The 12,953-nt window shown below is 31.8% G+C and overlaps 1 protein-coding gene across 9 annotated transcripts in view; it reads right to left on the bottom strand.

Moving 5' to 3' along the window:
• The window catches only part of LOC143246519 (polycystin-1-like protein 1), a 352,075-nt gene extending 341,938 nt beyond the window's left edge, over positions 1-10,137 (bottom strand). For 6 of the 9 annotated variants that reach the window (XM_076493361.1, XM_076493363.1, XM_076493362.1 and 3 more), the window contains exon 1: positions 9,977-10,118. In XM_076493361.1, the coding sequence (XP_076349476.1) occupies positions 9,977-10,049 (73 nt within the window). In that variant the 5' untranslated portion in view covers positions 10,050-10,118. Of the gene's footprint in view, positions 1-9,701; positions 9,803-9,976 lie in introns of those variants that run through there. The other 3 variants (XM_076493355.1, XM_076493359.1, XM_076493366.1) reach the window with 3 other exon arrangements.
• Positions 10,138-12,953: the final 2,816 nt, after the last annotated feature.

Below are 12,953 nucleotides of genomic sequence, written 5' to 3' on the forward strand. Positions count from 1 at the left end.
TGTGTTAGAAAAGATTTTTTCATACCATTCCCAAAAGTCATCAATTTCCAGTTGTATCAAACTTTCTACAAAATGACAAACAATATTGAAATGTAGCTCTTATGCATGCCATTTCATTGGAATTATATTGACTGTGGTTGTCATGTACTTATTGTTTTGCATATTTAAAATCATTTTAATACAATATACTCAACCTTGCAAAATACAGCACAAAAATCATCGAAACACTTAGTGTAAAAAGTACTTACTATGTAAACAGAAGTACCTGTTTGGCAAATATATTTAATGTAGTGTAATGCAGTAAAAACGTGTTTTATATTTAGAACTTTTAATACATAATTATAATAGAAATAACCAGATGGTTAGAAGACCAAAACCATATCTAACTTTTGATGGAAATTTACAAAACGATTCTATTCATTATATAAATATACAATTTTGAACTTTCTACACACATTGCATGGAAAATTTGAGTAAATAAATATGCATATTTTAAATTTGTGTGTGTACAGAAAGCAAGTTTGACCACTTAAGTTACAATTTTGGACTTTCTATGTGTTTACAAAACAAGTTTGACCATGTAAATAAAAAACATTTTTAAATTTTAGTTGTTGCTTGTTTGTTTTGAATTTCGCACAAAGCTACTCGAGGGCTATCTGTGCTAGCCATCCATAATTTAGCAGTGTAAGACTAGAGGGGAAGGCAGCTAGTCATCACCACCCACCGCTAACTCTTGGGCTACTCTTTTACCAATGAATAGTGGGATTGACCGTAACTTTATAATGCCCCCACGGCTGAAAGGGCAAGCATGTTTGGCGCGAACGGGATTCGATACGACACACACACACACACACACATATATGTAAACCTGAATTTCAGTTTTAAGAGGTTTCAAAATCTTAAAACAAATTCTGTAGGTATTTATATTATTATTTATATTACTTAAAAAAGTTATTATCTTAGCTTCAGTCTCAGATATTAAATATAAAAATTCTTAGATTAGGTGTGTCTGTAAATAGAATCATTTCTTTTAGTTCATTATTTTGAAGACTTTTTGTTTAAGTGATTTATATTATTTTAATCTTAGTGATATTACAAACATCCTGTAGTTTTACAATCTAAGATAATATTTACATTATTTAACAAGTTACAGTATTTTAAGGTTGGAAAGTGTACAGAATATTTCCAAATCAATATACTAAATGACATAAATTGGGGGAAAAGAAACACATTTCAATTCCTATATACATACACAAACACACACATCAGGATTCTCACCTACATATAACACCTTTAGACACAATAACAGCCAAACATCCATACATTATACACTCTACAAGACACCAGATGTCTTCTTCAGGCATATCCAATTTTCAAAGAATGATGGTCAACAGTTAGGATTATGACTGCACTTGTGCAATTTAGTTTCATTCTAAGATGCTTTAACTGAGATTTTGGGATTCTGCTAGTCAAGGAAGATGACTGAAGACAGAATCATATAGCACTTTTTAAACCAACTTTCTTTATTATAAGTGTCGTTGGATTGTTACATTATTCTCTTGGGAAAATCCTTGATTATAAAAGGTGAAAATGTAACAAGAAAAGTGAACATGATTGGAAAAGATTTTCACACACTCTCTACACATTAGCCATCCTTCTAGATAAATCAAAGATGGCTTACTAATTCTTGTGATGTTCTTTGCACGATATTGTTAGAGATAACATAATCTGACTGCAAATGGAGGAAGTACTCCTTTGGGATAATCTGTTGCAATTTAGATTTTACCTCATTCAGTTAACAAAGGTTGGCAACCACAGATTTCCCTGATGGTAACCATATGATCATAGAACAAAAATTAAATTAGTCACACTAGGAAAAACACTGGTACAAATTCATAGTAGAAAATATTAATGTTTGAAGTTCATAAAATTACTGCATTAAAATATTCACATGAAAACCCTCTTAAGAGTTGGGTAACCACATAGATTAATCTAGTTAATCAAATACACTGATTTGTGTCACAAAAGTTAGTAATAAGAATTACGATGACATTCAGGGATAAAATTCTGGTGGTACTCAACTGGTACTGAGTACCAGAACCTAATTAAGCTGTATTATCATTTTTTTATGTTTATACTTTGATTTTTTTCTTTTTCAAAAGCAGGTCCACCACTCAGCTAAGTACATGTACTTTTCTTTTACAGAATTTCACCCCTGATATGATTGATTAATGTTAAGAAAATAACCAACTAACTAACCTTGGCATTTCATTATTAGTTTCAATTACTTCAATTACCCAAAAATATTTCCATACAAAAATTATACCCATATAATTTCTCATTATTATTTTCAATTGATTCATGGCTGTTGTACCTTAACTGAATGGTGTTGAGACACAATAAAATAACCAAGTTATCAAAGTCAATGTTTCTGATTGTTCCCCTTCTTACTTTTTCCAATTATTTAAGTTTCATGTAAGAATAACTTATTAATTAAATATAACCAATTACAAAGCCCAACAATTATCAGGTTATCAAATTCCACTAGCTGTCCAACTTTATCCTCTTCCCCCACTAAATATTTGACACATTACATAATACTTCACTTAAAATATCTTTACAAAGTTATAATTTGATGTAACTTAAATATGTAATCTGCAATAACAGAATTTTGTTATTATTAAATAGCTTCTTTAGTACATCCTACTTTGTCCAAAATATTATATTGTAAATCCTCAAGTGCTCCAAATCTATTTTAAAATTCCTAAGCATATACTCAACAAACAACCCAGGTAATTTAATAGATCATGCACACATTTAATAGACTAATTTTTATATTATAATCAATTTTTATAATAAACCTTCTTCCAGGTTAAATCAAGTTGCAACTGAATATTTTACCCTTCATTAAAAAAAACAAAAAACAAACTCATCACGTTAAACCTGAAGCTTAAAAGTTTGGCCTCGTACAACAACTTGCAGTGCAACATGATAAAGCAACCTAACAACTCGACATTTGTTTCTATTCATAATCAAATTATATGGACATCATCATAGAATATGATTAAATATTAAAACAAACTGTAGCTCAAACATATTACACTGTGTTTTAAGATATAACAAGAAGTTTTATGTACAGTATTTCAAGCAAACTATGATGTAACAACTTGCGATTTCCACGTAAAGGACCACACAAGAAGTCAGACAGCACAGAAGAAAACGTCGCACAGTGTTACTCGTACATGTATATAGCCTTCAGAGAAAAGCATAACACTAGATTTTATGAACCCATGTCATTTCTTAATTAAGTACCTGATTCAGTGTCCTAAAATGTGCAAATAATTTGTGTACTATTAAATTTTCAAAGAACAATAATAGTATGTGTCTGATAAACAGTAGTTTATATTGAGAAAACAGCAAACTTTCTGGAGTTTATTTTAAACAACAGTCCATATAGTACAGTACTGAAGTGAAACCTTAGTATAAATCATGTTAATAGCCAAAACCTCTAAACTGAAGCATGTCTTAGCTTTAAGAATCTTTGTCTGAAAAGCATAAACTGAAAGTTGGTAATAGCAAATCTTATCTAAAAAATAACAAAAATGGGATCATAACCTGAATATAACAAAATTTTAAGAATATTATAACCTTCTATAATTTACTGCAATAAAAGCAATAATTACCAAAATTCAACCTAAAATGTCACAATTTGTTTAAATACTTTGTTAGCTCCTAAACCTAGGTGAAAGTTGTCAGTGTATGGCCCAAAATACTGATTTACCTATCAAACAGAGACAGTGTCTGAAAACAATTATGTTACTTTGGCTGAAAACTAATTCAAATCCTATTATTCTACACCTTCTATAAATAGACCAGAAATTTTAAAAGGTATGGTGACAATTATTATGACATCATGAAAATAAATCCAGCAGAATGTGCAAAAAATTATGGGTTTAAAGAGTTAGTGACACTACACAAGTCACATGTGTATGCAAAACTTCCACACATAAGTAATGTACATCAATTTTCAACTTCCTAAAAGCTGATTTTTGTGATAGCTTAGACAATCACATTACCTAAATTATCTTTCAAATATTTTGACCAGTGATACTTTCTGGTGGCTAAAATCATTTCAGGCAATTCTCTCATTCAAGCATTCTTCATAAACAGACATATGGCCTAAAGTTTAAAAAAAATTCTACAAATCTGAATAAAAATTGGACTTTTTATTTGATGCCAATTGTCAAAATACAACTACAATTTCTTTCACTGTTCTCATTGCCATTTCAACAGTACACTGGTGAATGTATACAATATTTTGCAGTTAAATACATCATATCTCAGATACGGCACACAAAAGGCAAAATTTCAAATGCCATGGTTTTCACACGTGGCCACCAGGCAATCCACTATATGCTAATGTTTGAACAGCAGCTGTTCAAAATGTGCTCATCCAGTGTCCAGAATGCACTGCATTCATGTTAAAATAGTCATTTCTAGACAACTGTATCCTAGAGGTCTGGAACTGTACAAAGCTTATCACATATGACACATGCATATTTTCAGGTAATCCCAGAATCACAACTTAAATGGTGTTATGTCCAGTGAATAAGGTGCCCATTCACAAGATGCATTTCACCAGTTTATCAATATGTGGAGGTATGCACTTCTGCATGGAAACTTGGTTATCCTAATACTACATTTCTGTAGCATGAGAATCACACTAGCTGTAAGCACTGCACTGTATTGTGCAGCAATGACTGTACAGGTTTGTTATCCACTTGCTTATGGTTCTTCAAAAAGTAGAGTTCAGAAACAAAGCAAGTTGTAAATCCACACCATACTGCTATCCTACCATCATGAAAATGTCTAAGAAGTTCATAAGTTTTACCTAGATAATGAAGTTAAAGCATGGTTTCACTTCCAGAAAGAATGAAGTATGCTTCTTCAATCCATAATATATTGGCAATTATTAGTCATTGTCTTCCACTTTTAGCAAGACCTAAAATGCAAATTAATAGCCTACAGCTAAATCCATTTCTGTCTATGCTTAAACATTAATGAACTTTTAAGAAAGAATTTTCAAAGCTGACTGAAGAGCTTTATAAACAGTTGACAGCTACTTTAGCATTGAATCCTTTGACATAACATTTCACAAGCTCACTTCTTTGTACACTTGCTAGTTCCATGTTGGTTGAATAAGCTGCATTGCAATTGGCAGACCTACTTATCCCATGGGAACATGCTGAAACAACAACAGAAGACCCCTTGTGGTAGCATGCAATAACTGTGGTATCTGAATGATACCCTTTATACCCCCTCTACCGTTTCACCATATTATGCCAAACCATTTGAAGTATGACACACTGAACTGTGAAACGTTTTTTTAATAATCATGTTCCAGATACATAAACATCTCAACACAGTCACAATTAACCTTTATCCTGGTATTTTAGTCTCAATATATATCTTCAGTAGGTAATACAGTAAACAGTGAATCTCAAATTATAAAATATAATAACAATAAATACAATTTGTACTAGTTAATTTTCCAATTCAATCTAAATATTGTCTTCCACATCCATATTTTATGAAGTTCAAGAAAAAAGTAGACAATATAAATCCTTTGGTTCTCAAGAAACCATGATTCCCCTTTTAAACTCTTGCAAAATACTGATCTTCACTATTGCAACAGATTCAACTCCATCACCATTAAGAAAATAAAACTCTTTTCCAAACCTTAAATTCATGTCCTTTCAATATGTTTCTTCAGAACACAGCAAGAAAAGCCAACAACCTTTATCTATATTAATCTCCCAGCCCATCTTGTAAACCTTCATACAATCATCTTTAACCATTCTTTTTTGAAACGAAAATAAGGTCTTGACCACTCTTTGTAATGTAACTCTTCTACCTCTGGAAGCATCTTAGCAGTCCTTCTCTGAACTCTTCCAATAAGTCATTATCTTCTTTTACATGAAGAGAGCAAACTGAAGATAGTATTGCAAGTAATATTTATATGGTAATTTGTATAGACAGATTGTTACTACTTTTGAATTGTCAACATTATGTTGATAAACGGACCTTAAACTATATTACCTTTACTACTAACAACTGAGCATTTCTGGAAAGCACGAGTGACTTATCTACTACTATGCCAAGATTATTTTCTTCAGCCATGCTATTGTTTTGGTTCTGATCTATATTAAACATGCGACTGAAATTATGATAACCCAATTGCCTCATTATGCACTTACTATAATTAAATGTCATTTGCAAAAATATTTTTTCAACTTACAAAGTGATTCAACACATTATGCAATACCTTAATGCCAAAACATTTCATTGTATTAAAAAACTTTACCGATTGTGCTCCTCTTTATCACTAATGGGCACAAGTAAACCCAAAAGCCAAATCACTAGTCCCTGAACACTCTTCTTTTAAAAAGAAAGGAAAAGGGTTCCAGTTTTGCTAAACTTCTTGAATTAAAACACTCAACTTTCTTCCACCAAACCACTCATTAATCCAGCTAGCAAGCCTTACCTCACTACTCTGACATGATTTTACTATTTAATATTTTGCTTGGCACCTTATCAAAAGTTTTTTAACATCTCTGTACATCAAATCTACACTCTTTCCATCATTCAAATAGTAAGTTTCCTCAATGAAAGAGATTAGTAAACCAAGATATTCTTTTGGTGAAACATGTTGCTTTTATTCATGATATCATATTTAACTAAGTTATTTAAAAAAAACTTCTTTTGCACAAATACATGTAACTTAGGAACAACAAGGAATTTGTTGGTCCATTTAGGCTACCTCATCCATAAAATCTGAAAATGAAATTAAAACAATCAAAGCAAACTTTTATCAGACTCTCTAAACTTTTTCCCCTATTACAAATTGATCTATCATTCCCAGAACAATGTTCTCTAATCATGTCCTTTAAAAATAAATACAATAGCAACTCTAATTTGTCCACTCTCTGTTCACCTGTCACAAATGAATGCTAGGGACATGCATATCTAATCTTTGATCTTCTTTACAAGCCCTAAATAAAATCTTGTCTGGCCCTGGTACTTTATTTTCAATCTATTGACATTTCTTCTTAACACAAAGGGATTAATATGTATATGATTCATGTCAATTCCAATACTTCTCATAAAATGTTCAGGGTCAGGGGTATTGTTGTCTTCTCTTGTAAAAACAGAATATTTAAAAGCTAAACAATCTGAGTCTTCAACAAAAAATTCATCAGTATCAATAGCTGGGCAATTACCTCAAATAACTGATTACCTATTAGTATCAATTGCATTAATTAGTACCACAAAGGTAACCAAATAATAAAGATTAGTATTTGTAATTGTTAGTATTTGCAATTTTTCCTAGTGGTCAAATCTCGCACGAGAATAATCATTTTGTTCAAAGTTCAAGCCACACCTCTCCACGAAAACACAAATGATCTCTCAAGGATAAGAGCAATTACGAAAGTCAATAACACATGGAATAATATAGGATTAAGCGTAAATAATTACTACAGTGCATCTCCATGCATTACATTTGAGCACATAATTCATCTTTATTAAAAAAAAAAAAAAAAAGAGGTGGAAACATATGCAAGTATATTATTGAATATTACTATTTGTTAGTTTAATATCAGCAAGTTGTTTGCCATAAGCCTTTCTGTATTTCCTAGTTTATTTTTTAAATTTTCGAAAGAACCATAGAAAGATTAGGTAAGGAAATCACACTGGTGGTGATAGGGAGAGAGTAGTAAACTGGAAATGCCAGGAGGTTGTTTGAGAGAATGTGAGAAAGTGAATGAAGAAAATAATCCTGACATCAATGAAGAATAAGTCATTAAAGTCTTCAAGGGTTGCCATGTGGGTTGTAGCAAGACTAATAGGAGAGCCATGTGGGTTGTAGCAAGACTAATAGGATTTAAGGGTCCACTTGGATACATACAGATTAAAAGTAAACTAGTTACATTTCACTTAGAATACAGGTTTATTGGAAGGGGTTCAGTGTATTACTGGGATGATTCTGGGAATGGAAGGGCTATTTTATATGGTTAGATAAAGATATCTTATTTTCTCTTGAAAAGTATTGTGAAAAGCAAAGACATCTACAAGATTAACTAGAAATTAATACAATAAACCTCAAATTTCTTTGTATTGTATTCTGAAGGCAACAGCTCGAGAGAACACAAGTTTAAGACATAGAAAAAATAGGACAGACTTAAGGTAAGACAGTTTTAATATTTTTTATGGAATTGAATAATATTTAAAGTTTTTTGGAGTGGAGTCTTCCCGAGTTGACTATTTCAGCAGTAGAACAAAACAGTTAAAATACAAACCCAAATCCCAGTTAAGTAACAAGCTTATGATTTGGAAACTTAACCTTAGAAACTGTTCTTCAACACGATATTTTAGATATATTATAAAGTTGTGACAATTTTTCTAATTATGTGGTTTGATCTGTTATTGCAAGTTTTTGTAAATTTTAATAGATACATTTAGGTATATAGAAGTTAAGACATCCTTTTGAAAGTTATATATGTACATGCATACAAAGACTCACACATATATAACTAGGGAGAGAAAACTAGGGATTTTCTTTTTCGAACAGAATCACCTATTGAGCTAATGGCCACCTATTATATTGAGTGTTATATTTGGTATGCACACTTCCCTTCTGTTTTATATTCACATTATCAAGGCATTTATTTTATATTCAAATGTCAGATTTCTTAATTTTCATTATAACTTGTAATATTTGAATATCGCATTTATAAATGGTTACATTTCTGTAATAACTATAACAAAATTAAAAACAATGAATTTCTTTAACTCACAGTATGTTAAAGATTAATGTATAATAAATATTATTGAATCTCCATATAATATAGTAGTTTATAACACATGTTGTGCTTTTAATCATTATGGTGTTATAATATAAACAGTTTTAAGCACACTTAATGCAAGCTTAACTCATGCCACAGACAAAGTATCATTTTCAGGCAGAGTGATTTTTACTGTTCATTTGAACAGTTGTTATATAATTCAAAGTACTTGCTCTTTGATACTGTTCAATTAATTATGAAATTACTGTATAGCACAATAACCTTATAACAATTGTTATTGTTAGACATATTTATCTTTAGCCCTAACAGTAACAATGTAAAATCAAGGGGTGCTTGAATATTTAAAACACAACACTTATGTATAATACAGACTAATAATAGTTTATAATGTACCTATAAATTATATAGTACAGTGCGTCACAGGGGTATAGTAGTAAACTACGACAAGATCTAATTTGGTAAACTAAGTATTTTTAATATTTAAAGTAATTTCAAATTACTTCAACTCTAATTGTATTACCAATAATAATACTGTTAGGCTACTACAGGTACTAAGTTATGACGATTATGTTGTGTTTTTTTTCTATACACATACTGTTAACTTTGAACTCGAAATACGTAACACGATAACTATGAGAAATGTAAAAAAAAAAAAAAAATGAACCAACAATCTGTAGCCTAACAAAACTTTCGTAGTTAATAATCCAGAAATAGTTCATGGTGCTAAAAGCTAAAGGTATTCAGTTTCTTTGCAAATACCATTTGTGAAAGTAAAATAAATGTCGCCATCTTCGTGGAATACCACTGGCGAGTACTAGTACTACTAACATTACTTACCAAGCACATATATAATTAGTACCTCTATTGCCTATACATTGTTATATATCTTAGACAGGCTTAATTATTTTACTTACTTACAGTAGTTTAATTACAACTTAGAAACGCGGATAATTCGCTATTTAAATAACCTCACTCAACTTCTCAAGTTGTGTTACGTAACATTCAATTCAATTTAAACTTTTAAAACAAGCGCCCATTTTTATGCCAAACTCCTTAACACAGCTTCGAGCATTATTTAACAAGCTAAACTGTAATAACTAAAATGATCTTACCTTGAGTGGTAGACAAAAGAACAGAGGTGAATACATTGTATATAAACAATATTTTAAAACATCCCTTCATCATATAACCAATTTTTTACTTCCTCCTACACCCCTTACCCACCCTCACACGAAACTCACTAACATTCACAACAAACGCAACACACGAAGAGAACTATTTTGTTGAAAAATAGTCCTAGCGTAGTAAGATATGAACACCACTAATAAACAGTTGTGTCATTTTAGTAAATCAAACAAACAATACTTTTTGAAATTGTGTTATTCAGAAACAAAGTGATAAAAAGTTCGTGATTAGTTGTCTTACTTTAGACCTAAAGTTTCTCAATCCAAAATAACCATTCTGCTAAAAAATAAGCACAACATATCTTGTATAAAATACAATATTTGTCTGTATCTTATAGGTTTATCGCGTACCTTATGGTACACGAACATATAGTAAATTACTATAAACCCTCTTTTAATGTAGTGGGTTTGAGAAGACATATTTGAAAGACTTAATGTTCCTTGTTGTCTTTATGTTATGCTATTTGTTCCATAAAATTAATTTTGAAGATGATACATTTCACTGTTTCACGTGGTAAATAACAGTAGCATGGTTATCTGAAAAAGTAGGTCAGGCAGAATGTTTCTAAACTCAATTATTATCATCTTATGAGAGAAGAGGAGGAATTATTTGCTATCTTGATTTTTGCTTAACCGAGGCGGCCGCCTTATAGAAAGAGAGAAATAAATATGAATAATTACAGGCGTAACAGTAATAAGTTTATCTGCATGATCTGTTTTTCATTACTAGATAACTATGATTAAACTATCTTCAGAAACTACTCCAGGGCTATCTGTGCTAGCCGTCCCTAAAAAAAATACCACCCAAAAGGATTGTTTGTAACATTATAACGCCCCACGGCTGAAAGGGCGAGCATGTTCGGCGCGACTGGGATGCGAACCAGCGACCCTTTTGAATTTCAAAGATCCCAATTTAAAGAGAAGGTAATTGAGTGATACAAAGCTACTCTGAAATGGGGTTTAAAAGGTTATTATTAAAATGATTGGGCTATCTGTGCTAGCCGTCCCTAATTTAGTAGTGTAAGACTAGAGGGAAGGCAGCAGTGTGTTGACTTTGGTTTCTTTAGTTCTAACATTTGTTTTCGTCTGTGTTCCACAGTCTGATGTCAATGGGTTATCAGTGGGCGTTACTCTATCATCTTAAAATGTCCATTATATATATATATAAAACCAACTCTTGGGCTACTTTATAGACCCTCATTGTTTAGGTTACATAATCACATGATTACGAAGCTTTGATACTATGACTATGACATTTTGTTTTCGTTTTCTATACAATTATTTTTTTAATTTAAATAATTTTACATTGTAAGTAAACACAAAAATGAAAATAATTACAGTGCAGTCATTAGTACTTTGTTTATTATTTTGGCATCTTTTTACCAACTTTGAATTGGATTGAATATGTCAGAGGGTGGGATTGATAGTAACATTATAACGAACATGTTGAAACAGGTGCCACTGACCAGTACTGACAGGAGATCACGGCTGAAAGGGCGTAGCATGTAACGCCCCACGGCTCATGTTTGGCGCGACAAAACACCAATGAAAACATCAGATTTTGTCTCGACATTAAACCATAGTAGTGTTCCAACTCAGTATGAGATTGCTGCAGATCTCATAAATTATTATGCAGAAAATTATCCTTTACAGCCTTCTCATCGATGGATAGACAGTTTAGTGAAAATAAAATATATGCACGCAAATAATGTTTTATCCAGACGACTGTCAAATGAGAAAATTGTCCACAGAGAGTGACCATTATTTATTTTCCGTGTTTATTACTTGCTAACACTAATTCCTGTTCTAATCAGTTTAAAACAAGTTTTGATAACTGGAAAACTTGAGGTATTTGGATTACTTCTAATGAGAGTCGAAGGATCATCTTCGCGTATTGTCAATGATGCTTTAGCATCAGAAGTCCACCAGAATTGACGCAGAAATGGAGAAGGTAGATGAAAGATCACGTAAATATCCTGGATCGAACCCTTAAGAGGACAGTTGTTGTGACAAGATTCATTGCTGAACGAGAACTAGTCTTTCATGGTGGTACTGACGTGCAAGGCTGTTCTAACAATGAAAATTATCTCGGGCGTATTGAGCTTTTAGCTGAATTTGATCCATTTTTCGCAAAGCATATTTATGTACATGACAATTCAAGATGAAGAAATATGTCTTATCTTTCTTCAAGTACATACGATTGCTTTAATGACATATTGAGATCCAAAGTTATAGTGCAAATAATATTTAAAATCAAGAACGCAAAGTATTATGGAATCAGTATCGATTTGACTCCTAATATTAGTCACACTCATCAGTTTACAATGGTAATTCGTTATGTGCTCAGTGATTTAAATGTGGCTGAGCGATTTCTTTATTTCATTCTTACTGAACAACATGATGACAAATATTTATTCGATCTTTTGCAAAGTTCTCTCAAATTTCACGACACTGATACTTCAAGCTACGGGCCACAATTATATGATAACCCCAGAAATATGAGTGACATTTATTCCTGGATACAAATTACGTTTAGTGAAATTAATCGTTTGACTGAATAGGTTCTGTGTGCTTCTCAAAGTCTGAATTTGCTTGGTTCAGCTGCTGTAGAATGTTTCCCTGCTGCAGCCACATTCTTCTCAGCTTTAATCCAGAAACAATCTAGCTTGGTAGAGAATATAAAGAAAATTATTCACATTGTACGAAGTGTATCAGAAACAAGATGGTCAGGAATGAACGATACAACCACAACACTTTATATGAACCGTTCTGAAGTTCGTCAAACTTTGATTGACATAGCTGTAAGTAATCGACGGCCATCAGAAGATGTCCATGATGCAAAACCACTGATTAAGAAGCTTAATGAGTTGGAGACAGGGACAATGTGTGACGTTTGAAATGACAT

The sequence above is a fragment of the Tachypleus tridentatus genome, chromosome 3, assembly GCF_004210375.1.
Source record: "Tachypleus tridentatus isolate NWPU-2018 chromosome 3, ASM421037v1, whole genome shotgun sequence".
NCBI lineage: Eukaryota > Metazoa > Arthropoda > Merostomata > Xiphosura > Limulidae > Tachypleus > Tachypleus tridentatus.